Source organism: Tasmannia lanceolata, unplaced genomic scaffold (genome assembly GCF_043159265.1).
Source record: "Tasmannia lanceolata isolate RefF3 unplaced genomic scaffold, GAP_Taslan_0.1 ptg000008l, whole genome shotgun sequence".
In the NCBI taxonomy this organism is placed as follows: domain Eukaryota; kingdom Viridiplantae; phylum Streptophyta; class Magnoliopsida; order Canellales; family Winteraceae; genus Tasmannia; species Tasmannia lanceolata.
Window position 1 is genome coordinate 24,310,659 of NW_027518685.1, and position 26,636 is coordinate 24,337,294.

General features: G+C 38.7%; 3 protein-coding genes across 4 annotated transcripts; 2 read left to right on the forward strand and 1 right to left on the reverse strand.

Annotated features, from left to right (window-relative positions):
• Nucleotides 1-184: 184 nt before the first annotated feature.
• On the forward strand, nucleotides 185-5,927 carry LOC143884918 (Pentatricopeptide repeat (PPR) superfamily protein). Of its 2 annotated transcripts, XM_077388776.1 has the most exons (3): nucleotides 185-544; nucleotides 4,180-5,410; nucleotides 5,655-5,927. In XM_077388776.1, the coding sequence occupies exons 1-3, from the start codon at nucleotides 296-298 to the stop codon at nucleotides 5,783-5,785; spliced, it is 1,611 nt and encodes a 536-aa protein (XP_077244891.1). In that variant the 5' UTR covers nucleotides 185-295; the 3' UTR covers nucleotides 5,786-5,927. The 2 variants fall into 2 exon arrangements, with proteins under 2 accessions (XP_077244891.1, XP_077244892.1); XM_077388777.1 differs by lacking the exon at nucleotides 5,655-5,927 and having other exon boundaries at nucleotides 4,180-5,559.
• A 1,867-nt stretch (nucleotides 5,928-7,794) lies between these two features.
• LOC143883465 (Transcriptional coactivator/pterin dehydratase) lies at nucleotides 7,795-16,071 on the forward strand. The gene is made up of 3 exons (XM_077386816.1): nucleotides 7,795-8,260; nucleotides 8,749-8,941; nucleotides 15,727-16,071. Exons 1-3 carry the CDS (start codon nucleotides 7,913-7,915, stop codon nucleotides 15,816-15,818), a joined length of 633 nt encoding a protein of 210 aa, XP_077242931.1. The 5' UTR covers nucleotides 7,795-7,912; the 3' UTR covers nucleotides 15,819-16,071.
• A 6,151-nt stretch (nucleotides 16,072-22,222) lies between these two features.
• Nucleotides 22,223-24,211, reverse strand: LOC143884919 (putative BOI-related E3 ubiquitin-protein ligase 3). The gene is made up of 4 exons (XM_077388778.1): nucleotides 23,901-24,211; nucleotides 23,691-23,788; nucleotides 23,155-23,438; nucleotides 22,223-23,046 (listed from the first exon to the last, which is right to left on the reverse strand). The coding sequence occupies exons 1-4, from the start codon at nucleotides 23,945-23,947 to the stop codon at nucleotides 22,543-22,545; spliced, it is 933 nt and encodes a 310-aa protein (XP_077244893.1). The 5' UTR covers nucleotides 23,948-24,211; the 3' UTR covers nucleotides 22,223-22,542.
• Nucleotides 24,212-26,636: the final 2,425 nt, after the last annotated feature.

The following is a 26,636-nucleotide window of genomic DNA, read 5'->3' on the forward strand; positions in this document are numbered from 1 at the left end:
TCTTTCCTTTCCATTTTGCCACGTCAGATTCCTTTCCTTTCCTTTCCTTTTCTTTCTCGGGAAAACAAGTGAACAGAGCCTAAGTGATGGGCGCCCTTGCAGAAATAGGGTGAAAAGGTGCCCTCTTATGGATAATATCTCACTAAATTAACCGAGGAAAGGAAAAAAAATTCCCAGGAAAAATTTTCCATCAGAAAAATATTTTCTTTCAATTCAAACAGGGTAAGAGTGTAACAACAAACAAGCACAGAAAATGTTACACGGTGGCAGTCAGATAGAAGGCGCAGGTTAAGGAATGTTTGCGCGTTGGGTGCGTACTGCTCTCTCCGGCCGACGACCGTTTTCCGTCGAGTCGAACGCCGGAAGAATGACCAGCGGGAGAGACACTCTCGGGAGGAGGATTCTTAGCCTCATATATCCAAAGCGTAGTGCCGTTATTACTATCCGCAAATGGGCTGAAGAAGGGAATTCCCTCCGCAAATACGAGCTCAATCGTGTCGTTCGTGAGCTTAGAAAATACAAACGTTATAAACACGCCCTCGAGGTCTCTTGTTCCCCTCTCTGTTTTCTTTCATGTTCGTTCTTTTTCTTATTCATGTTTTTTTTCATAATTATAGTTTATATAGAGTTAGGGTTCACATGAATCTAATGTTGGCGGGAGAATGCATGTGCATTTTATAAAGTGTAGGGAGATTCAGTTGAGTTGTTGAGTAGGATTTGAGTGATTGATGGTGAATATCGATGATATTTGAATTAGAACTCTTTCTGTTTGACAAAATGCGGCAATGAAGTTCTTTTAATCTTGAAATGTTTAGGCCTTTGGGTGTCAGTATTTGGACCTTGTTGAATTGTCTTGCCTTATGTGAAACCAAATCCTATATCACCCTATTCGAAGCCTAGTTTGTACTCATCTAGGAAAGTACCTTTTCTAAAGTTGGTTTGTCTATCTCTATGAATAATACTCTCAGTATTATTTCTTATGGGATTTGCTAGGGACCATCGCAGGAAGGCATTTCGCAGCTGGCTATTGCATGTGAGAGCAGCCAGCCTCAGATTTTGTCTTATTCATCTTATTCAACTGAGGTAGCTGCTCTCACATGCAACAGCCAGCCGCGAAATGCCTTTCTGCGATGGTCCCTTGCAAATCCTGTTTCTTATACTTTGTATTTTCTATTTGGTTAGTGAAGAAGGGGACCTTTTACTAACTGCATAAATCATCATCTTTTGTGTGTTTGGATCTTTTATTCGCTTTCTCTGTGTCTTTCATTTCTAATAATTAGTATCAAAGATTCACAACCGGGAGGTCCCTACTGCGCACTAGATTTCTAATGTTCTTCATGTTGTAAGTGTCAGTTTTGGATGGTTTGTGTTCTACTGGATTCAAAGTTTTGAAATTTAACTGTTTTAACTACACCTTGTGGAAGTTGAAGATGTTTGCGGTTCTAGTGAAATAAGATGACCCTATCCGATTGATGGAAAAGAAAAGAATCATGCAGATATGAAAGATGAAAATTTTGAGAAGAAAAATTAGATATCCATGGTTGGCCTTCTTTGCACTCGATGATTTGGTTTTGTTCAATGTGTTTGGTCAAACCACGGCTAAAGTTTTGTAGGACAAATTGCGAAATCTCTAGGAAGGACAATCCATGTCGAATAAGATTTATCCCCGAAGGCAACTATGTGACGCTAAAACGAAGGAAAAGTCTTTGTTTCATGAACACCTTATGGACTGATGGGAGACCACAAAATGAGTGGGAAAGTGGGGGGGCACCCCCTTTTTTGTTTGACTACTAATGGTGAAAGCCCAAAAATGCCTTTCCTTACCTATCTATTCTAAATTCAATCCTATCCTTGTGACACAATCGATTCTTCTTTAACTTGAGTGAGTCGAAGGTATAATTCAGTCGACTCGGGGGATTCAATGATTGACTCATGGAGTTTTTTAATACTGAGAAATGAATCTTTTATTTCCATCATTAGCCAAGTGGGACATGTTGGAATGATTACCAAGATGGCTATTCGCTTAACTATACTTGGGCCAACAAATACATTGAAAGGAATGTAGATCTTTTGCCCTGATGGCTATTGTGTTCCTCTGTTTTGTAAGGAAAATGATATCCCCCTTCCTCTCTGACGGATAAAATCCCCCCTTTAACATTATTCGTTAAGTTTTAAAGGAAAAGAAAAACGTTTAGGGGGTGAATTTATCCTCAAGCAGTGAACCATTCTCACGGAAACCGTTAGGAGGAGAGAGGTGTTGTTTTTTTTTTTTTTTTGGGCGGGGGAGGGGGGTGGGGGGGTATACCATTTTGTAAATCTTTTAAGATGCTTTAATGTTGTATTTATTATTTCTAGTAAATTAGTTTTGTAATTACATATCTTTTTAAGTATTAAGGTCTTTTGTTTTTTTAAATAATAGTCCAACGGAAGTGTTTGTTTCACTTGGGATCCAAATAGAAGAAGCGAAGGATAGTTGGGGAGTTAAGAAACTTGCCAACATGATTGGTCATCAAAGGATAAAACTCTTAACCGAAGGATGCATCCGAACTTATGAATCGAGGGGGGAGTTTTCTTACTCAAAACAACAATAACAATTCAAAGAGTAAAGGAAGAATACCCCTATACCCCTAAATTTTCTATCGAGCAAGAATTCAAGTGATTCCAGAGCTCTACGGCCCTTATTTTTCTCTAGGATAACCAACAATTTGTTTTCCCAAAGTATATATATATATCGATTGTGGATGTATTTCTTTGTTCTTGTTAACATTTTTCTCGTAGAAGTTGATATTAGTTCTCTTTCATGTATTTGGTTGTAGGATCCACCGTGCCTGTCCTTCGGAGCCATGAGTAACATTTTCCCATGTAAAATGTAATTCGAGAACCATTTTAATGGGTTTTGTTCTCTTTTTTTTTGAAAGATAAAAACAACATGTTATCAATGCATCAGGTGACTTCTCTATCAAGTCTTTCTATCATCATCTAGTAGTGCCCTGTGTCTTCCAAGGTAGCTAGAGCGTGAACAATCCAAGCTCCCCCAAGAGTGTGTACCTTTGGATGGGCGGCTTCATGTGAAAGGATTCAAACGGTGGATTTTCTACGAAAGAGAAAAATTCTAATAGTTGACCATTGTTTCTTATGCACTGAGAAATGAACTACATTTTCATCCGCTGCAAAGTCTCCAGGGAGGTATGGAGTAATCTTCTTTGTAGATTTGGCATATCATAGGTTTCCCTGAGAAATTGATCAATCTTCTTTAGGCTTGGTCGGCAGCCCCATGGAAGAAAAAAGGAAAATTCTATGGAATGTGTCATTTTTAGCTACTGTGTGGGTACTTTGGAAGGAAAGGAATGCGAGAATTTTTAAGGGGGTTTCTAGAAGCCCTGCTTTCCGTTTTACTAAAGTTATAGCACTATTGATCGCGTGGGTAAAAATCTCTCCCTTCTTATAGATTCGTTCCAGCCTACAATTTATCGGATGCTTGGACAAAGGTGTGTTGGAGTGTGTAAAGTAAGCAAAAAATAGTTCAAGAGTGGGAGCCCCCTTCTCAGGGTTCTCTAAAGTTTAACTTTGATGGTTCAACAATCCTGGGCTGGCTAGAATTGTTGGGGTCCTGCGAAATGAATTAGGGGAGGTGATTTGGGCCTTCGCGGGTCCTATTGGGGAAGAGGATGCGACGGAGGCGGAGGTGCGTGCAATTCATCAAGGATTAAATTTTTGGCAAGAGATCGAGTGGTCAATGTGGTGATGGAGGGGGACTCCATGATTGTAATTAGGTGGCTTCAAGGTGCGCATTCCCATCTATGGAGATTTGATAGATTCTTTGATCAGATGTTTGATTGGGTGGGCTCTTCTTCGTGGGTATACAAACACATTCGGCATTCGGCTAATGAGGCGGCGGATCGCCTAGCTAGAGTTGTGGTGTCTAAAGAAGCATTGTCTATGTCAGTTTGATTTTCTTCCTCCCTATGTCATTTTGCTTTTATTGTTTTCTAGCTTTTTTTTTCATGTTTTGTTGTGTTAGTTTTGACCATCTCGGTCCCCTTTTGCAATAAAATTGGCTATCATTAAAAAAAAAAAAAGATTTTATCAATGCACTGAATCTACTCGGACAAGTTCCAAGTTGATCAGTGGATTTTTAAACATTTTGTGAATATTCACTAGAGCTGCTTATTTATGCAGATATGCGAATGGATGACAGGTCAACAAGATATCAAGCTATTACCAGGGGACTATGCTGTCCATTTGGACTTGATTTCAAAAGTCCGTGGCCTTGCTAGTGCAGAGAAGTTCTTTGAAGATCTTCCCGAGCGGATGAGGGGACAACCTACCTGCACTTCTCTTCTCCACTCATACGTACAACATAAGTTGCCTACCAAAGCCGAGGCACTGATGGACAAAATGTCAGAATGTGGTTTTCTCAGGTGTCCTCTTCCTTATAACCATATGCTAACCATGTACATTTCAAATGGGCAGTTAGAGAAAATCCCTCTCATGATACAAGAATTGAAGAAAAATACATCCCCAGATGTGGTAACATATAACCTATGGTTAAGTGCATGCGCCAATCAAAACGATGTGGAGGGAGCCGAAAAGGTTCTCCTTGAGCTAAAAAAGAGGAAATTAGATGCAGATTGGTTTACATACAGCACATTAACCAGCATATACATCAATGCGACACTCCTTGGAAAGGCAAGGGATGCTTTGAAGGAGATGGAACAAAGAGTTTCTAAAAAAAACCGTGTTGCTTATTGCTCCCTCCTTACCTTAAATGCAAATCTATTGGATAAAAACGGCGTTTACAAAATTTGGAAGAAAATCAAATCATCCTTTCTTAAGATGAATGATGCCGAATATATGTCCATGATATCGTCCCTTGTGAAATTAGGGGACATTGAAGAAGCTGAGAACCTTTATAGCGAGTGGGAATCAGTATCGGGAACTCGCGATTCTAGAATTCCAAACCTACTCCTTGCTGTTTACATAAAAGAAAATACAATGGATAAGGCTGAAAATTTTCATGAGCAAATGATACAGAGAGGCATTGTGTCTAGCTATGGTACTTGGGAAATTCTAGCTTGGGGTTATCTAAATACAAAGAAGATGGATAAAGTTATTGATTGTTTTAAGAAGGCTCTATCAAGCTTGAAGAAATGGGAGCCAAACAATGAAATTATCCGAGCAGTATTTGACAAGCTTGAGATGCTGGGTGACATCGAGCGTGCAGAGCAGTTTTTGGTTATTCTACGCAATGCGGGACATACAACAACTCAAATTTATAACTCCTTGCTGCGTACATATGTGAAAGCTGGTAAGATGCCTCTTATAGTTGTTGAACGCATGAAAAAGGACAAAGTCGAGTTGGATGATGAGACCCAGCGGCTTATGAAAATGACTAGCAAGCTATGTGTAGGTGAAGTTCCAAACATTGTTTCTTGAGAGTACTTGTTCTGAATTTCTCCATGCCCTACATATGGTATCTTACAGAATTTAATATTTTAAGTGGAAACCGCCGTAGAGGTTTCAGAGTTCAACAAGAAATGTAAATGCATATTTGGAGCATGGATTCTCATGATAATTACTAGGACTGAGATTGCGTGTTCTAACTCCATTGCGTGTTCTAACTCCGTGACATGATCTCCATTTGATTGTTGCAGATAGAGGCGAGGCGACCAATTTCATCTGTATGGATCATGAGAGTGAGAGTGAAATGGAAAGGCTGCAAAAAACTTTCATGTCATGCTGGTTAAATATTTTTATTGGATTAATTTCTCATTGCTGCTGGTGAATTGAGTATCTATGCATTTCCAGTACTGCAGTTGTTTCCAGGCTCAACTTGTGAATTGATCCCTCAAATCATCTGAGAACTGGGATGGGATTTTGGTGATTGAAAGTTTATGTTAATGTAAGGGTGCTACTAAATTGTGTGTAACTTTTCAGCTTTGCCATGTTCAACTTTGTAGGATAAATGATAACTGGTATTGGTTAGGTACCTAACATTTGGTACCAGAGCTCACATCACATATTCACATCTTGTATAAAAATGGCTACTTGGAGCAACTAGAGTATCTACTCACAGTGTAGAGCCGCTGACATAAGAGACAATCTATGAAAAGGGCTGCTCAGAGCAAGCAACCAAAGTGAGAGTCATAAGAGTGTTGGCCGTAGACAAAAAGGGGCGACTTGTGAAAAGGGCTACCTGGACCAACCAAGGTGAAAGCCGTCTCAGAGTAAGACGTTGAGGATGTCCACTGTGGAGTGGAGTAGACGATCCCAAGTGGTTTGGTTTAAGGGCCTAGCCTCACATTCTATCAGGCTTTTGACATATTGGTTAGGTACCTAACAAATTACATGTCTAAGCCAAGCCGACAAGTCCACACAAGGACATTTTGACCGATAACTTCCCTAGTTTGTAAACTACTGCACTATATACCAATTGGTAATCAAGAATCAAGATTTAGCTAAAAAAAATTTTCCTTTTTTTTTCATCATATTTCTAATAAGTCCCTAAAAAGCATGATATTTTCATCCAAAGATTTTGCTTTGTATCCCTACAAAACTGCATTTATTTTTAACAACAAATACCAAGGGTGTGTTAGGAATCAGGTGCTAGAATTGGCATCTTATTCCAATTCCGATGTTCGGTTCCAAAAATTAATGGAATTAGGAAGGTGGAATTGACACCGGATAGGATTAAAGAGGATAAAATGCCTTCATCTGTTTCCTGCCCAAGAGATGATATTCTAATTCTGCCTCAATTAGAATTTATTTTTTCTTAGATTAATGGAATTAGGAAGGTGTAATTGACTCCGGATAGGATTAAAGAGGGAAAAATGCCTTCATCTGTTTCCTGCCCAAGGATGGTATTCTGATTCTGCCTCAATTAGAATTTAATTTTTCTTAGATTTTTTAATTATATTACTTATTTTATCTTTTCCACTATGTTTACAAGGAAATGTGAATAGTAATTGGAATAGGATGCTGATTCTGATTCCTGATTCGATTCTGGCAAACCAAACGCAGCCTAGCGTGAGGCTAATTTTTTAGGCAAAAATATCATCATTTTAGAAGTGATAGAAGTAATTTTGTCTGGTGTAACATTAGGGTCTTTTGGGATATATCTTTCATGAAGTTAACGCTTTGTTTGTTTTGGATTTTCAAAACCGATTGTGAGTCCAAAACCGATTATTGGGCTCAAAATTATGTTCGTTTTAGATTAGGGCAGTGATGAATTGAACCCCAAATATCTTAAATCGATCCTTATGTGTCTTTCTCTCTCTCCTATGGGTTAGAGAGAGAGAGAGGAGAGAGATAGACACATAGGGGGTCGATTTAAGATATGGTCGATTTAGAGAGAGAGGAGAGAGATAGACACACAGAGGGTTGATTTAAGATATATGGGGGTCGATTTATCACTCCCCTTTTAAAATTTTCAATCAGAATTTATATGATGCCCGAACGTCAAAATAGCAAGGGACAGGTGGCAAACCACCTGGCCCTTGATTTTTGATCCGGTCAAAACACCTTTTTTTGAGTGTTTTGACCTGATCAAAAATCAAGAGCTAAGGCGGTTAGCCCTTGTAAATTACACGGCCATCATATAAAAACTCATTTTCAACCAAGACGAAAAATGCATCTGGTTAGAGGATAGATTGTCCTATTGGTGCGACTTGTAGGCCTGTAGAGATCCAACATGGAGCCATTTCGGATTGACGGTCCAGATCAATCAAATGATTGATTGGCCCATTCTGTAATAGTGGAGTGGGAGAGCCTCACTGTATTAAAATAAGGTCTCTCTCCTAGTCAAGCATTCCTCCTAGTCACACTGGCTTTGATTTTGAAGAGCTAGTCTCAATTCCCAAATTCAACTGTGAAGCTGTGGATAATACATAAGAAACACCACCCACCTTCTTCCATGATGGCCATGGCAATGGCCAACACTCTCTTCTGCCTCTCTCATTCTCACTCTTTCTCTTTCCCTTCGTCTTCAACTCAAAACAAGTTGAGTCCCCGCAGAAATAGAAAGGGACGACAGTTTTTTGCTATGGGAGGAGATCCCTTGGGAGATTTCGGAGCGAGAGACCCATACCCTGCAGAAATTGAAAGCGGTTTTGCTGACAGAGTATTGGGCCATGGTGATTCTGAGCACCGAATCCTCATCCCCAATCTCTCTGCTCTCTCTCTTGCCCAACAAAAGTGCACTCCCGTCTCACCTTCCCAGTCTCCCATCTCAAACGAAGATGCTTTAAGGCTGTTAAAGAAGGTAAAATTTCATTACCCATTTTCAGTTTTTGTTTCTAAAGCTATTAAAGAATGCAAATTTCCAATACCCATTTGTTGTTTTCTTCTTTAAAGCAATTGAAAATGGCGAAATCCCAATAATACTATTTTCATTTTAGGTCTCAAAAGTCACGAAAAAGGGCTTTTTTTTCGTCTTCAAAGAAATTGAAAAGGGCGAAAACCCAATAACCATTTTCATTTTACCTTGCAAATGTCACAAACAAGCTAAAACTCTATTACCCATTTGTTGTTTTCGTCTTCAAAGCAATTGAAAATGGCTAAACCCCAATACTCATTTTCATTTTATGGTCTCAAAGGTCACAAACAAGGCAAAACTCTAATACCCATTTTCATTTGAAAAGATAGTAGAAAAAAAAAAACTAATCTCCATTACCCACTATTCAATTTATGCGGTTGTTGAACTGTCATTGGTATCCTCGTCATCCTCGTTGTCCTTGTTTTTTTTTATAGGTGATTGGTTGGAGACTGGCGGATGGCGAAGGAGGGCTGAAACTTCAGTGTCTGTGGAAGTTGAGGGATTTTGGGTGTGGGGTTGAACTCATCAATAGGATTTATAAGGTTGCTGAGGTTGATGGGCATTACCCAAGTCTTCACTTGGAACATCCCAATCAAGTTAGGGCTGAGTTGAGCACTGCTTCCATAGGTAAGTTTAGGGAGATATGAAATGCATCCATATTCTAATCCTTCTGCAAAAAAGTTTCATTGTTGTCAGTTACCTTGATAATAATCTCTATTCAATATTTGAAGATGGAATTTGATGTTGCCATTATGTCGATACTTCTTGCTGGTACACATAGAAATGCAATTCTGTGGCCACCATACCATTAGCAACATTATTGAGTTTATGCACAACAGAAACAACCCACAAATCCAATGGTAACATATTGTTGAGGGCTCTGATACCATATAAAGGCTGCATGGAGGGAGGGAGGGAGTTGCCATATTGATTGGCATATAATCTTATATGCATACAGTCTTCTTTGCATTTACATTTATGTTTAAATAATAGTTATAAATAGATTTACATCTATCTTAGATAATGGCTTCCAATGTTGCCTTAATGCCCCATTTGCAAATAAGATTAACTTAAAAAGTCTTATTTGCAAATAAGCACTGACTCTGGCGGTATCCAAAGAGTCCCTAAACCTTTATTCCTTTTCTCTCACATGTTTCCACACTTCCTTACATAAACCAATGTTCTAAGTCCTAACTTACACCTTTATCAGAATAAGATGTCACCTATAGAACCTATTCAAGCCCAAACAATGTAACCCAAAGTTGAAACTCCGTCTCTTCCTTGCATTTTATGTTATCAATACCAAATCCACTAGTGTTACCCCCTATAGGCATAATCTAGTGATCTTGTTGACGACACAAACACCATGCTCCAGATCTGTGTTGCATTGGTTTTTTGTTTTTTTGAAAGATGACATTTATTAATGGGTAAGGATTACATCCATGGGGACAATATGTCCCACAAAGACAGCAAAGGCAAACCCATCAGGGGAGCCGTAATTACAACAATTTAGATACAGTACATTTTAACCCACTCTCTCACTGCCTCTTAAAGAGGTTGCAATGATGGGCATCGACTCCAGTGTTACACCCTGTTTGGCCAACTGGTCCGCCATTTTGTCGGCCAACCTTCTCCGGTGTTCAATTCTGGGGCCGATCAATCGAACCAAGTCACGGATTTCCGCAATATAGTTTTGGATCCTCCAGGGGCCTTTTGAGTTCTCCGTGGCCCATGCAATTTTGTTTGCCGAATCCCATTCTATGATGATTGGCCCTAAATTGTTTGCAGCATACCATTTCAGGCCAAAGAGGAGTGCCCTTACCTCGGCCTCATTAGCATCACAGACTCCTACCGGCCCAGAGTAGGTCATTACTGTATTCCCGTTAGAATCCCAGATAACTCCACCAATTCCGGCCTTACCAGATTCCCAATCGAACTGCCGTCAAAGTTTAGCTTCATCCATCCAACCGGCGGTGCTGTCCACTTTGGGCAAGGTTTTTCCACCACCTTCTTTTCAAAGATGACAGCCTTCCAGTTTCTCAGAATGTCGCCCATCACATATGCAATTCCCCTCCTTTCTTTAACCAACGAGATTAGTTCAATTTTGATTTCCAGTTTGATCGCTCCAATCTTTTTGCCTTGTTGTTGAGAATCTAATTATTGTGTTCCTTCCATATATTCCATGAGTTTACAAAAGGCATGAGTTTCCACATATCCTGACCAGTTTCTCCAAAAGATCCTCCAGTCCAGTGGTGCATTGGTTTTGATACTTGTTTTCGTTTTCTGGTTGTGGTTTACTATAGGAGGCACTCCTTTTGGGGATATTGTTACTGCTAATTTAACAATGTGGAAACATATGATACAAAAAACTCAAAAGAACGAGTACAAACATGACTATGGAAATGGCTATCATTCCAAAAAAAAAAAACATGACTATGGAAACTGAATGCCTTACAGTCAGGAGAATAGGGCACTCCCAGATATGAGCTGCTAGACCTAGTAGCTGCCATCTCTTGATCTTTACCAATTGAATTACCTTAGGGCCCGTTTGGATGCCGAGAAGATTTGGATTTGGATTTCTCACATTTGCAGTCCTTTTTGCGTTGTGATTTGGATCCGGGTCAAATCCTTGGATTTCCAAATCACTGACTGACAGTGAAAAAAACAGAATTCCAAATATGCTGTGGAAATGAGTAATTGGAAATCCACAGATGTGGCAGTTTCCTTCACCCTCTTTGCTCTTCAACCTCTCCCCTCCAGTAGGAAGTACCCCCTTCCCTCTCTGTCTCCCTCAACATGAGCTGGTGGATCTATTCATTTTGTATACAAAACTCAATTCCAAATCTAAATACAAATATGAGGTATCCAAACGGGCCTTTAGAGTCTTATACCTAAGCTCTTGACTCATCATGTAGAAGAGGCCTGAACCCCACATACATCTCCCAAGATGAGGTGAGAAGGTAACGAAAATATACGTTATTGGTTGGTCTTTAGCTTTCTTACTGCTCACAGACATCAATACCATGACTGAGGTACAAAATATGTTCCGGCAAACATAGGCGTTGATGTTTTAAGGTAGATTCCAGTAACTCAATAGGTTGAAATTTAATAGAAGTTCAGGTCAGTAAGCGTTCAGGTCAGTAAGCTTTCTCGGGGTATTAAGATTTCATGCTATCTTAGATCTATTGTGTTTCCCACTAAACAAATTTTTTTTTTTTTTTCCTTTTGAAGATGATGCTTTATTTTTTTAACCCGGAATTTTTCCCGCGGCGGACCGGCTATACCGATATATATATATATATATATATATATATATATTGAGAGAGAGAGAGAGAGAGAGAGGAAATGAAGCATGTGCAGCTGCACAGATAAGCTATTTGTGTGCATGGCTGCACATACCATAGTGGGGGCCACATTTTGGGGGGGATCCAAAGCATTCATTTGGAAGGCCCTTCCATGGATAGGGTGTGTACAAAAAATCAGCCCTTTAGGATCATCCTAACCCTGCCATTTGTGGAGGGAAAAAATGGGCAGAAACAGTGTCTGTCCATTTTCCCCTCCAACTTTGATTGGGTTAGGATGATCCTATAAGGGCTGATTTTTGGTACACACCCTATCCATGGAAGGGCCTTTCAAATGAATGCTTTGGATCCCCCAAAAAATGTGGCCCCCACTATGGTATGTGCAGCCATGCACAGATAGCTTATTTGTGCAGTTGCACATACTTCATTTCCTCATATATATATATATATATATATATATATATATATATATATATATATATATATATATATATATATATAGGAAAAGGATTGTACGCTCGAGTGCCCAATCACATGGGTCCCACATTTTTTGTGGTGATCCAAAGCATTCATTTGCAAGGCCCTATCATAGATAGGGTGTGTACCAAAAATCAGCTCCATTGAATCATCCTAACCCCTCCAAAAGTGGAGGGAAAAAATGGGCAGATTTGTGGACAAACAGTGTCTGTCCATTTTGACCTCCACAAATGGATCGGTTAGGATGATCCTATGGAGCTGATTTTTGGTACACATCCCATCTATGTAAGGGCCTTTCAAATGAAAGCTTTGGATTATCCTAACAAAGTGGGCCCACATGTGATTGGGCACTCGAGCGTACCATAAGCTTGGTACACTCGAGCGTACAATCCTTTTCCTCATATATATATATATATATATATAGAAAGAACAAGAGGAGGACACAGACCGAGCCTCTAGATGCACATTAGGGGGCAGATCCGAAGAAAAAATGCATCAACAAAGCGCAAACAACCTGAAAACAGCCCTATGTCTTAGAGGACTGAATATTAGGAAGGCCCAAAGAGTCACACCGAGCAGCCTCTCGTGCTTTGCCGTGCATTTCGCTCCACGAGTCAAAGAAGGATGATTCTTTAGAGGCGCATGCCGCATTCACAAGGGTGTAAGCTAACGAATTACCTTCTCTGAAATGAAGTTGGACAGTCGGGCGCAAGGACTCGAGAAGAGTAAGTATTTCCTTCCAGAAGTTGGAGATGGACCACGGGCATGAGTGAATTCCACCAATACCTTGCTATCAGACTCAATGATGAGGTTTTGAACCTTAAAAGCCAAACAAATGTGAAGACCATCCAATAAGGCTCTAGCCTCGGCAACTGTGACTAGAAACAGAAACAAGAACAATAGCCATGACCATCATAACGGCAGTACATTCCCAGCAACTAGTGAATCCTTTCCAATCTCCTCCTTCGCGAGGGAATCAGCATTTCATTTCCTTGCGCAACATGCGGGAGAAGCATATATCCATTTCTCTGCTTAGCTCAAAAATCTCATTCAGCTGGTAGCCAAATCTCCACAAACCCATACCGTATCTCATTAACCAACTGATAGTGTTGCTCGAGTTACCTTCCACCCAGGGTTTACCTCCCACATTATCTTTGAACAAACCGAGCCCAGCCAGCATGGTAAACTGTTAAATTTGTCAAAAAAAAAGAAGGTTTGTTCTTCTCCAGGCACTGAATATGAGAAGAACTGGATTTAGAATGAAAAGAATAAGCTCTTTGTCCCATTGTTTATAGATAGAGCTCCAGGTAAAAGGTTTTTGAAACTGACAGCTAGTGGCTTTATCTTAATGGTGTTTTCTGTTGTATGCTCATATGGTTTAATTCATTGATATTCCTTTTCCATATCAATGGGTATACTGAAATCTGAGTAGCTGGTGCTTTTGCGTGATAGAAGCCATGAAAATAATAGTAACTAGTCCTGTATGACATTCCCACAAATCCAAAAGTGATGTTCTGATTTTAATTAAGTATAAGAATAAATGTACAATGTCTACGGTTGTTTCAACCCACTTAGGTACCCAACATAACCTTTTCCTCTCCATTCATTATGAGATTGGGGGCTGGGTTGAGCAACAAAGCAACTACAATCAAGAGGAATCCTACTAGCCATACACATTCTCGTAAGTTCTATTTGGGAATATGCATTCTAATTTAAGAGAATGGATTATGTTTCTCAGGAGGCTAGGGTTGAAAGATGGCATCATTGTCCTGTCTTCCATTCCAAGGTTGTTGAAAATAGGAATGGACTTATAATGAGTAACCGGTTTACCAATGGTGGTTCCCTTGTCTGTAATGGTCTTGAAGTGAATAAATAGAAATTTAATAAATACCGTTCTTGCAGCTTCCAATGTTAAGAAAGAAAAAGATGACGATTGAGATGAAATGGTGCAAAGAGCAAGAGATATTTTCAGATCCATAGAAAGTGACCAAGTGAAATCAGATCCATTGAGGATAAGAGAACTTTCAGTTTTGAGATCTAATGCTTAAATATATTGTGACAAAGGTAAAAAGCTGCATGAGATCCAAGAAGGATGCACAAGACTCATTGGATCTGGTGCCATGAAAATTTTGAGAGAACAAATATAATGTTTCCTGAACCATGTGCTGTCTTTTTTCCGTAGTCGGTCAGGAGAAGTTTTTTCTTATTTGGAGCTTCCTGCAATTCATAAAGCTCTTCAAATTGCCACGCATTACAATTTGGAAAGTATATGGATTAAACCTGACTAAGTATTAGCATTTCAAATCATAAAAGGAGAACACATTTTTCAATGGAGCGCAACTATTGTTCTTGATCACGTCAGATCTCTCCACAAGTTTGTAAGATGGCGAAAATATCCCACACGTGACAAGCAGCTAATGGGGGTGCTGATGTGACTTCGAAGACCTTTACAGCCTCTTTGGAAGCCATTAACTATATCATTTCTAAGACTATTATTACCTATGAGCTATGATACCCGGATCCTTAAAGAAACTAGAGTATCCAAGTATCAGATAAAGAAACTTGGGTAAGGGTAACGGACACGCCTCCAATACTCCTTATCTTTGTCCCATTATATTTTCCTTTTTTAAGTTTCTAGATGATGCTAAATTAATTATCCTCACCTATATTCACAAAAGCATATCACATCCTTGACAAAAGCATATCATATCCCTGGGTACTTCCGATTCATGTCCTATTTTATGTTTCAATGATCCTTACCCATATCAACAAAATCCGTATCCATATCCTAAGACTTTGGTGCTTAAGGAATCCCCGTATCCGATCCCTAATTGTATTGGATTCCCGTATCATTATCTAGGAACATAGGTTATCACTGTTATTTGCAAATAGTCATATTTAACCTCAAATCCATTTGCATATAAGATTATATGCAAATGGTTTTAGAGGCATCCAAATAAGCCCTTCTTTTAATATTAAAAACTTTTGCATTATCTCTGCTGATTATCCTATTGAACTTCATCCTGATTTCTGTCTTATGTCATGGTTGTAATGGAAAAGATATGTTCTTTTAGCGAGATTTGGTAAGGGTGCGCCATTTCTCAGGTTACCTACCAAAAGGAAATTTTTTTGGAGGTAAGTGTCATGGTTTCATCGCCCTGATCAATACCGATACACAAGTTTACAGTAGGGTTTAATTTATGGTGTTGCTAAAATGCCCCCAAAAGTGCTACTTCTACAGTGAATGGGTTACAGAGTAAATGCTTTAACACCTCAGCTTAGTTTGTTGAGGTTAATCATGTTTGACTGTCTCATATCAGTCCTCAGGATCACCACCATCAATTAATTATGCGTTGGTTTATCTTATGAAAGACTAAGCTTCATTTGTTATCTTATCCAAGAGCGAATACCCACTTTCAGAAACTCGGTTTAAAAGACTGCCTAATATTAAATTCTTAATTATTGATAAAGGATAGCCAGAACTTCTGAATCTTTTGTATTCAAGTGAGGGAATGTGTTGGTTTATTAGTTTATCTATCTTGTTTCAAGTGAATATTGACTTGTTCTGAGCAAACTCACTTTCCAGTTATTATGAGTTATCTTACAAACTCCTTTTACAATTTCAAATTGCAGGTGGTCTGAGTATGAATGACTTCATCGTGGCTGCTAGAATAGACGAGATCAAAACATCAGACCTTGTCCCTAAGAGAAGGGTTTGGGCGTAATTGTCGGAGCAACTTTCACACCTTGCATGAGTAAGCTCAAACATCTCTTCAGCAACGCCTCAGGGCGGTCCACGCATTCCTAAAATTCATTCCAAGTGGTACTTCTTCTCCTTCCTTTCTTCTTTAGGGCTCGTGTATATGAGTTTCTTTATTAAACCAGTGATGCCTCTGTCAGAATCATTGTAACAATCTTGTGAAACTGCAAGCTATAGTTGGAAACAATTTATGAAAAATTACAATCTAACTTCATGAAGGCTAAATTCATGTGGTCGTTCACCTTGGACTGAAAACGTTCTGGGTAATGGGTCAATATGTATGATACTCTCTAAATAGCTTCTCAAAAGGTTAGTGTAAACTGTTAAAAGTTATTGCATAAAACAGTAACAGTTCTAGTCGTCTGAACTCATGTAAACAAGAAGACTGCATGTCAGAAATACCCTTAACCAATCAAAAAAACGCTTAACGAATATCAAAGATAGTGTTATGGAACATGCAACGTGAGTGAGTAGTATAGCAATAAAAATATCTATAATAATAATATTACCCCTGTGGCTGTGAAACAACCAAATACTCTAAAATCTTAAGCTGTTAGTGGTGTTATTTAATCATTTATACTTCAACACTCCCCTTCATGTGGCCCCTCTTTTAGGTTGGCCGTCCACGTGAATTTTTAATATCAAGGAGTTATTGGGTCGCGACCTTCCGCGAAGCTATAGGAGACCATTTGAAACAGCCTATTACTCCAAAACCTTAAACTGTTATAGTCGGTGTTATTTAATCATTTATACTTCAACATTCTGCCCCCATGCCCCTAATAATAACCTAAGATTACTTTTCAACTAATTCTATGCTAACCATTCTTAAATCATTCGTAATTATTACTAAGCTGTTATTTCTTTTAATCCTTTTCAAACCTCGGGCTTCTCTTAGATTGATCTCAACCATTATCTAAAAGGTGAGAGTAGATCCAACCATTATCTAAAAGGTGAGAGTAGATCCAATGGATTAGGATGGAAACATGAGACATGACCTCATCACACTGTTTGGAAACCATCTTTATGTGGCCACCTCATTTTTCTCACAATAACCATAAAAATTTCCCAAATCCCTATAAATACTCTATATCCTTCTTATTTTGGGAGGGAATAAAAATGTCAAAAAACCCACTGGAGTAGAGAAATCTCTTAGAAACCTTTTTAAAAATATTCTATTTTTCTTATTTTGAGAGGGAAAAAAAGAGTCATAAAACTATCTTAGAGAAATATCTTATAAACCTTTTAAAATATCCGCTAGAAAACCCTTTTTAAAAATATCTTAGAAAAAATTTACTGAAGTAGAGATTGTCTTATGGTGGATGGAACAGGTACTACTCTGTTGAGAAATCCATCAGGAATATCCGATCTGATCGTGCACAAATAAATGGAATAATAAAACAAACAAGCCACAAGATGCACGCTCTGAGATTTTACATAGTTCAGCCAAGATGCCTATGTCCACGGGTGAGAACATGATCTTCCACTACGAGATCAAAATACAAGAATTATAACAGATTAACAGAAAGTAAGTATATTAACAGGAATCCTGCAAACCGCAACCCTTTCCCTTATCCTCTCAACCAAGATTGTACAAGACCATACAATAATAATTAAGAGAAAATAATCTCTATACCTCTCACCATAAGAAAAAACAGAGAAAAGTGTACTTTTCTTTATCGCCTCTCTTGTTTTCCTCACCCTTGTTCTCACCATCCACACAAAAGAACAAAGCTCCCTCACTCCTCTCCCTTAGTCTTCTCTTTGCAGCCGCCACACAGAGTCTCTTGTTTTGGTTTCCCACCACAAAAGGGAACAACTGTGTGGAAAACAAGACACCTTTCCCAACACTATTCATGTTCCTTCCATGGCAAAGAATAACAAGCAAACTGAAGCATTTTTCTTCTTCAATTCCCTTTAACATAAAAACCCCAAATGAGGATAATATCTGCAATAGTCAAGTCTATAGGGATTAGGACAAAAAACTACAGGGTTTGCATTCAATTTTGTAGCTTTTAGACCTCATGTAGTAAAATTGCCATTTTCCCCAAGGTGATGAATAGATAATCTAATGATTTAAGACATTTGGATTGATGGATCCACACCAGATGCTTTGGCGCTCACTGAACTTAAGCTCTCAATCTTTCTTCTTCTGTTAGATCTGCCATGGTTTGCTCTCCCCTCTATAGCATAGTTTCAAAGCTCCCCGGGTAATCGTGGACTCTCCCGGGTCGACTCACTTTTACCCTGGCTACATTCCTGTGTAAGTCCATGTTTTGTCCTACAAAGTCAATCAAACTTTATTCAACTCTTAGGGTTCCACGCAAAAGCAAATCATCCCACATCGGAAAAACCGGGTCCATGTGGATGGGTTATAAGGGAATGGGCACCCTCGCTCTAATGGCTATCTTTTCAGGGTGAGTTCTACCCGGTAAAATTCCCAACATTAACTCCCCCGAGTACGTCAACCAAGTACTCAGAGTCGACTAGGATTTACTTCGGCTGTATTCTAAACCGTATCCTTGTTTTGAAACACTGCTCTAGAGTGTAGAGAACTTCTTGGATTCCCTTCTTGTGACAAACCTTCTAGGCTTGGGACTTTGAAAAATAAAGCTCAGTCATGAAACTCCGGATTCTTGCTGTCTTTTTTGTTTTTCAAAAGAAAAGCTTAGTCATAAAGCTCATAATTTTTTGCACGAACCATATCCGCACATATCACATGCTCTTCTTTTTTATCTTAATAAATGATAAAATATTGGTCAATGTCTACTAAACATTTATGAATTGATTGGCAAAAGTATTTGGTGATCCAAACCATTCATCTTCTGGACACTGTTGCGGACAATCCTAACCGTCTGAATTGTTTAGTTTTTTTTGTATTGTTTTCAATTCTTTTTAATTTCTTAACCATCCTAAAATATGAAAGGTTAGGATCATCTAGGAAGGAAGACTATTTCGGATTGGCCTATCTAGGACCAACAAAATGAACGGTTTGGATTGTTGAAAAGTGGTCCCCATATTTGATCATACCCGTCCATCGCCATATGATCCCTCTTTCGTAAGCTTCTATGTAATGTGCCGTGTTGGGTATGGGCTGAGGGTGAGGCAGGGCCAACTTCAACCAGTAAGGCCCAGCCCAACCAACATCAGTCCGGCCCAAAACTTTTATTTTCCATTGTTTCAGAGTGTAAAAGTATAATTGTTTATTGGTTGCCACTTGAAAATTTAGGTGCTTCCACCTGTCACTCTGTCCTATCTGATGTCCTACATTTTTACATCTGGGACAGACTGAATTGGGTGGCGTATACCTAATTTTAAGGGTGGCAGTACCTGCCACCTTTACCTTCTGATGTAAATTGATACTTGCAATCCCTTGTTTTGATATTGGCACTCCTCTATTTTAAACTTCCCACATCTTTTTCTTTTTTTTGAATGGTAAAGAATTGAATTAATAGAGAAAAGGAACACGGGGAGAGCCCTGACGATCGAGATGATCAAACAATACAAGCAAACAAAGAAAAACCATATAAAACCCAACAACAACAGATCAAGGATGGAGAAAATCAAAGTCTTCCAACTCCTCCTTGAAACTCGCACCCAAGCAAGCCTATTGCCCTGACTATTACTCAATCTTCTTATATGATGATATGTAATGGAGGACCCTGCCTCTCACTCCGAGATCTAATCAATCCACCGAGCAAACCGCCATGGATGGGCCTCACCTGCCTTCAACCATCGTATCACATTCAAAGAGTCACCCTCTACTATGTCTATAAGTCTATGACCTTATCTAGAAGCTCTTTATCAATCAACTTGATTCCTTGGTGCACCGCTCTTATCTCCGCCTCATTGCAGTCGCAATCTCAGTTGAGCCCGAAAGGGCCATAATGTATTTCAGCTTTCATTTATAAGAAGCCGCCTACGCTTACTTAGTCATTGAAAATGAATAAAATACCCCCGTAACATAAAAATTATTCAAATACCACATATCAGGTAAAAATGACCAAAATAACGATGAGTCGTGGAAAATAACAAAATAACGATGAGTCGTGGAAAATAACAGAAATAACCCTTATATCAGGTAAAATGGCCAAAATATCCTTACGTCGTGGAAAATGACTAAAATACGCCTATAAAATAAAAATGAAAAAGATACCACATATCGGGTAAAAATGACAAGAAAACCCTGGGTTGTCGAAAATGCCTAAAATACTCCTATGGTATAAATAATCAAGATACCCCATATCAGGCAAACATGACCAGCATACCACTAGTCATGAAAAATGACTAAAATACACACCTGATAGAATAATGATCAACATACCCCATATCGGGTAAAAATGACCCAACTACCCTTGAGTTATGAAAAATAACTTAAATACACCTATATCGGATTAAAATAAGAAAAATCCCCTAAGTCATGAAAAATGACTAAAATAACCCCATGATATAGAAATGGAGAAATTATACGATGAAATGGCAAACAAACACTTAAAGGTGGTACGTCAGAAGTACTACCCTTGATATTTGATCCAACATCAGCTTCTCAAAAAGGGAGCTGATGTTGGATCAAATATAAGATGGGATGGTGAGTACGTGTTTGTAAAACGCGCCATTTCATCATATAATTTCTCTATAAAAACAATCAAAATACGTCATATTAAGTAAAAAAATGATCACAATGCTAATGTCATGAAAAATGATGAAATATCCCTACTTATGGAAAATGGCTAAAATACCCGTCAACTCAATTGAACTCAACTAAGCCTTTGTCCCAAAACTAGTTGGGGTCGGCTAATGAATCCTTTAGAAAATTTTCATGAAGAGGGTGAAAGTTTCTACCCAGCTTAAATTGACTAAGTCTAATCCTAACACTAGTTGGGTTCGTCTACATGGATCATTTTCTTCTATTCTCTCCTCTCCAAGGTCATGTTCTATGTTATGTTCATAGCCCTCAAGTCTTTCCTCACTGTTTCTACCCAAGTTGTTTTCGGTCTGCCCCTACTTGTTTTTACTCCATCAACTTGGCACGGGTCACTTCTTCTTACTGGAGCATCCATGCCCAAACCATCTTAACCGATGTTGTCTCATCTTCTCCTCAATTGGTGCCACCCCACCATTTTACGGATGTCTCCGTAACTAAAATACCTCCATGATATAAAAAATGATCAAAATACGCCAATCCGGTAAAATTGAGTGGAATACCCCTTAGTCATGAAAATTGACCAAAATGCCTCCGGTCATGAAAAATGTGATGAGCAAACAAGTTGTTGCATATGGTATCTGTGTTTTAATGTCTAGTCATTTGTATGACTTTTAAATTGCTAATAGAGTCAAATTACTATAGTGGATCTGATTTAGCAATGATATTTCTATTGTGTCAATGTCTTCGTAATGTATATTGTTTTTCATTTTAGTAAAAAAAAGTTTTATTGATTAAGATAGGGACATGTTATCAGCACTACCGTATTTTGATGATCGGACTACTCACTTTATTAAAAGTACCATATGGCCCGCACCATAGGATGGATCGGAGGGTTAGGATGAACCTATGTAAATGATTTTAATGTCTAGTCATTTGTATGACTTTTAAATTGCTATTAGAGTCAAATTACTATAGTGGATCTGATTTAGCAATGATATTTCTATTGTGTCAATGTTTTAGTAATGTATATTGTTTTACATTTTAGTAAAAAAAAGTTTTATTGATTAAGATAGGGAAATGTTATCAGCACTAGCGTATTTTGATGATTGCACTCCTCACTTGATTAAAAGTACCATATGCCCGCACCATAGGATGGATCGGAGGGTTAGGATCAACCTATGGAAATGATTTTTGGGGCACAACCTATTTAGGCTATGGCCCATCTAATGGACAGTTTGGATCATCCTACGGTGTGGGCCATACCGTACTTTTAATAAAGTGAGGAGTGCAATCATCAAAATACAGTAGTGCTGTTTAAGATATTATGAAATGTTTATTGAGAATTTGATTCCATTCAGACTACTGTCTGGATGGTACCAAACGCTAGAATTGCAATCATGATTGATTTTCTAGATGAATTCTAGTGCTTACACAGACACTAGAATTGGAATCATTATTTTGTTTACAGAGGGGATTGGAATTGGACTAGAATGTGATACCGATATCGATTCCCGATTCTCAATTCCAACAATCCAAACGCACCCATAGGATAAGCACTCGTTGGAGGGTCGAAATATGGCTTTCAAATGAAGTTCCTAATTAGCGGGTCTATGGATGCTGAAGGAGTGGCCATAAGCAAAAACAGGAAGACTCATTAGTGTTAGTTGTGCGGGTTACACACTAAACTATCAAGCTGATAAGAAATAAGAATTTTGTAATGACCAAAATAAAAGAATTTCTATATGATTGAATTTCGAACACAAAACGAAAAACAAACCCAGAATTAGAAAAGAAAAGAGAAAAAGAAATGAAAAGTTGGCCCCACCCATGGCACAATGTACAGCCCCCAATCTCTCTACTACCACCACCACCACCAAACCAAAAAAGAAAAAGAAAAAAGAAAAGGGAAAACCCAAAAATTACCAGTCGTTTCCGTAACGGTTTCGGATCCAGACTTAGAAAAACCAGAAATATCGGCATTATATACTTTCTTCTATCTTTATTAAAATTGAATCTTTTTTTTTTTCTCTTTGTTTCGGATTACGAGTTACGACAAGTAGACTTCGACACTCGCGCTTCTGACGGAATGACAGAGTGGACAGTTTCCAACGGCCGAATCACAGTCTATGCACAGACAGAAATGCCGACACGGTAATAGAACAACCGATACGGGCCGTTTCCGACACGCTTTGCAAATCGGACCACCCGATACGTTACGTCCCGGGTCTATATAAGCCGACTCGGCATCGTCGGCTGGAAGCTCACTCGGCTCACCCCTAGTATTCAGCGCGGCTCCATTCATGGCTTGTTGGAGCTGAACCTGAAGAGACACGGCCTCGGCTTCCTGCGCCCTGGCTTTAGCTTGCCAAACCTGTGACTCGGCTTGGAGCCGCGCTAACCGCTCTTCCAGCTCGGCTTTGCGCCGAGCCGCCTTCTCCACTTCGGATTCTTTCTCCCTTAACCTACGAGAAGCCGATTCCTCTGCTACGCCCAGCAGCGTACGGTAGTGCCTCTGGCGTTTCTCTGCTAACGTACGCCGCAACTGATCACCCTGCAAGAGAGACCCTTTTTTATTTAAATTTTTTTTTCTTTTTTGGGTTTTTCTGAATCATGAGGGTGAAGATAAGAAAACCCAGAAAGGGGAAGGGATTTGAATTACCTGGGCTTGGATGAATTGATCGATTTCATCTCTCTGTTGTTTGATTTGGATGGAGAGATCATCAGATTGAAGAAGAAGAAGAGATTGATTTTGGTTTTGCTGCTTTTGTTTTTGTTCTTCAAAAGCCAAGCGAAGGCCAGTGGAAACCACGGAGGGTTGTTGGTTTTGGAGTTGAGAGAGGTTTACAAGGTTTGGAGATGGAGGCTGAGATTGTAAGGAGGATAGATTGATAGGGGCCAAAGAAACAGGAACATTTTCTCTTCCCCTCTTGCGTGGATTACTACCTGCATAGAAACAATATTCCATTTTACTAACAATTCTGATGGATTATTGTATATTGGTAGATAAATGTCTATCATTGTATTATGTGTTGGGAGACTAATTATAAGAAGAGTCTGATTTCTTGTGTGCATAAGAGGTGATTTTTAAACTTGTTTGTATATTTGTTATTTTGAATACTTTTGGAAAATTCTTATGGATTTTTTTGGCATAATCTCTAACAAAGGGAAAAGAAGAAGAAGAAAAACCCATCTCACCTCCATTGCTAAACATCTGAGATTGATCAAGAAATCCGCCCACTTGAGCTTGTAGAGAGAAATCTCCTCCCAACATGTCCTTCCTCTCTTGCACGTTTCTGCAAAGACCCACAAAATGAAAAGGGGGAAAACCCATTAAAACTAAAGAATAATGAAGAGAGAGAGAGAGAGAGAGGGGGGGGGGGGGGGGGGAGAGGGAGAGAGAGGAACCTGTTTAGGAGTAAGACATTAGATGGGTATTGTGCTTGAACGGCCATTATAGATGAGAGAGATAGAGAGACAAAGGAGGATGAGAGAGATTTAAAGGTGGCAGTGTGAGGAGGACAAATGATAAGAGGTAAGAGAGAAGTGGCAAAGATAATTAACGTCAAAGATCAGAAGAGGATTGAAAAAAAGAGAGGAAGAGACGGAATACGCAAGGAAGCAAAGGAAAAGCGGCAGATATATATATGATATAATCCCTCTTCTCCCTCTTTGTTTTCACCACCTTGTTTGGTTCCTTTTTTTTTTTATGGCTCTCACCCACACATTTTTTCACATTGGTCTCTAGAAGAAACAGTCCAATACCCTCTTTTCTTTATGAGACAGGTGTTTGTTGGCAACTTAATAGCGTTCCTAATCACAATTAATTAATGGTAATTAGGAGAGAGCGAGACTGTAGCTGTTGAGGGTTTTTATGCTTTTTGCACCCCTTAAAATTTCTCCCTCCTATACTTTTCTTTTTTCTTTTTTCTCTTATTTTTCTTGGATTTGAAGTTTCAAACTTTCAATAGCTTCCTTTTCTTTCCTTATCTTAGAAAATAGAGAAAGGAAGATTAATCTCCCCCCAACCTAATAGATTGGTTGCAAGTTAAGTTCTTTAACCAATACTGATGCCCATTGACCACTATACCCTTAAATTCATTCTCCTTTTATCATTGATGATAAGAGTGATACTAATAATATTAATAATAAGCGATTTGCTAGCGACCATTGCAAAAGCCATTTAGCGGATGGGCTGTTTCGTGTGAGAGCAGCCACCTCACGTGAATTAAAGGAATGAAGACAAAATCTGCTGAGAAGTGAGCCTGTGTGGGTCCATCTAAGCAATGAATGTTAGACAAAATCCCATCTAACTATCTAAGCAATTTTGCAAAATGGGTTATTCTACCCTGAAAAAGTGAGACCCATTTGAGCAAAAATCTTTTAAGATCAGGCACCACATGGACTCACTGCCATGTGTACAGAAATTGGGTCCATGATTATTGCTGCCCTTATCTTACCTAAATCAGTATTGATTCTTATAAGAGGGTTGATCAAGAGATTTATCTGGTTGTGTTGATTAATTCAAATAAAATTAAGATGGGTTTTATCAAAATAATGTTACTGATATTTTCTCTATTTTTCTCGGTGAGGGGGGTGTAGCGTTGTCAAGATCCGGAGACAAATTATTTCACAAAATGAACGAATACCCATGTCTATTTATGAAAATTTAAATATAATTGATGAATATTTTTCTTATTTGTTTTCTTGGTATTTTGGTCATGAAAATTGGTATTCTACCCTGGTAAATTTAGCCATTTTGTCTTTATTTGATTTACTTTCACCCTTTTACAAGGCAGCATAAGGGCATTTAAGTGAGGTCAAAATCATAAACAACGCTTCATCGAGGGTCAATGAATCAAGGGCCTAAAGATCAACGAATAGAAGTGTTCTCAACACCATGTGCGTGACCTTATTGTTGCCTTTCATCATATGAACGGTTCATATCACATGAACAGCACAGACGTCAGGCTTGATAAATGTCTTTTAGGAAGGAAAGTGAGTTGAGTTTCTTTCTTCTTACGAATTTTCTTGGAATTTTCTTTTACATATAGGACAAGCTTTCCTGTTTGTCATGCATAACTTTATGGGTATCTATATAATTCTACTTGGAATTTCTCTTAACAAGGTCTAGACTTTAAAGAGCCAACATATCAAGGCACTATTTTGTCATCTTATTTTAAGTCAATTCATAAAAGGTGGACGGTCTGGTCTATTTTCCCTAAAACCAAGAAGGATTTTATTTTAATTCAGGCTTGGACAATGAAAGGAAGATTGATATTCAGAACCTAACAAGAAGAAAGAAAGAAAAAGATGGATATGGGCATTGGAAAGGAATCACGCATTTTCCTGCCTTAGGCCCCACGAAGGCGGCGTCTTCAATTAATCTCAGATTAACCCGGCACGGCAGCTTCACACTCCATTCTTTTTCTTTCTTTTTTTTTTTAATGGTTAAGCTGGGGTCTGGCAGGGACCCCTATGGCCCTATCAATTTATTTGATAAAGAGAAAGATGTTACGTTTATAGGCACAATACGCTATTCCTACCTCGAAAGAGATGACTGATGAGAGGGAGATCCAAAACTCAGGATAGTAGAACACTAAACCTAAGAGTTCTAAATGCTAATACTCGTGAGTTACATAATTGGGTAGTTTGATAGGAGTATGTTGGGATCTTTCTTTTTCTTCTCTCTTTTGGGTTACAGAATTTTCCAGCGTCTGGCAAACATTTTTTATGGATTATTTTTTTCCAAAATAAAAAATTCCTTGTTTGTAAAGAAACCTGCAAACCTAGTTAACCTCAGTTTTTTATTTCCAAAGAATGTCCTTTTCATATAAATGTTATTTTCCATAATTTTCTTTTTCCTCGATCCAACACCTCGTTTTCTTCTCTTTTTGATCACTGTGAATAATATCCATCAGAGATAAATAGTATAGCAATTACAATTAGAGGAAATGGTTTGTGTGCAGCTGCACAAATAAGCTATTTGTGCATGGCTGCACAAACCATGGGGAGGCCACATTTTTTGGGGATCCAAAGCATTCATTTGGAAGGCCCTTCCATTGGTAGGGTGTGTACCTAAAATCAGCCCTTTATGATCATCCTAACCCAGCCATTTGTGAAGGGAAAAAATAGGCAGAAACA

Excerpts from the sequence above, each read along its gene's own strand:
- LOC143884918 (XM_077388776.1), top strand. The coding sequence starts at position 296 with ATGTTTGCGCGTTGGGTGCGTACTGCTCTCTCCGGCCGACGACCGTTT. Across the intron at positions 545-4,179 it reads GTTATAAACACGCCCTCGAG|ATATGCGAATGGATGACAGG; the intron begins GTCTCTTGTTCC and ends TTATTTATGCAG. Across the intron at positions 5,411-5,654 it reads GACTAGCAAGCTATGTGTAG|ATAGAGGCGAGGCGACCAAT; the intron begins GTGAAGTTCCAA and ends TGATTGTTGCAG.
- LOC143883465 (XM_077386816.1), top strand. The coding sequence starts at position 7,913 with ATGATGGCCATGGCAATGGCCAACACTCTCTTCTGCCTCTCTCATTCT. Across the intron at positions 8,261-8,748 it reads CTTTAAGGCTGTTAAAGAAG|GTGATTGGTTGGAGACTGGC; the intron begins GTAAAATTTCAT and ends TTTTTTTTATAG. Across the intron at positions 8,942-15,726 it reads GTTGAGCACTGCTTCCATAG|GTGGTCTGAGTATGAATGAC; the intron begins GTAAGTTTAGGG and ends TTCAAATTGCAG.
- LOC143884919 (XM_077388778.1), bottom strand. The coding sequence starts at position 23,947 with ATGGCCGTTCAAGCACAATACCCATCTAATGTCTTACTCCTAAACAG. Across the intron at positions 23,789-23,900 it reads AATGTCTTACTCCTAAACAG|AAACGTGCAAGAGAGGAAGG; the intron begins GTTCCTCTCTCT and ends GGGTCTTTGCAG. Across the intron at positions 23,047-23,154 it reads ATCAATTCATCCAAGCCCAG|GGTGATCAGTTGCGGCGTAC; the intron begins GTAATTCAAATC and ends TCTCTCTTGCAG.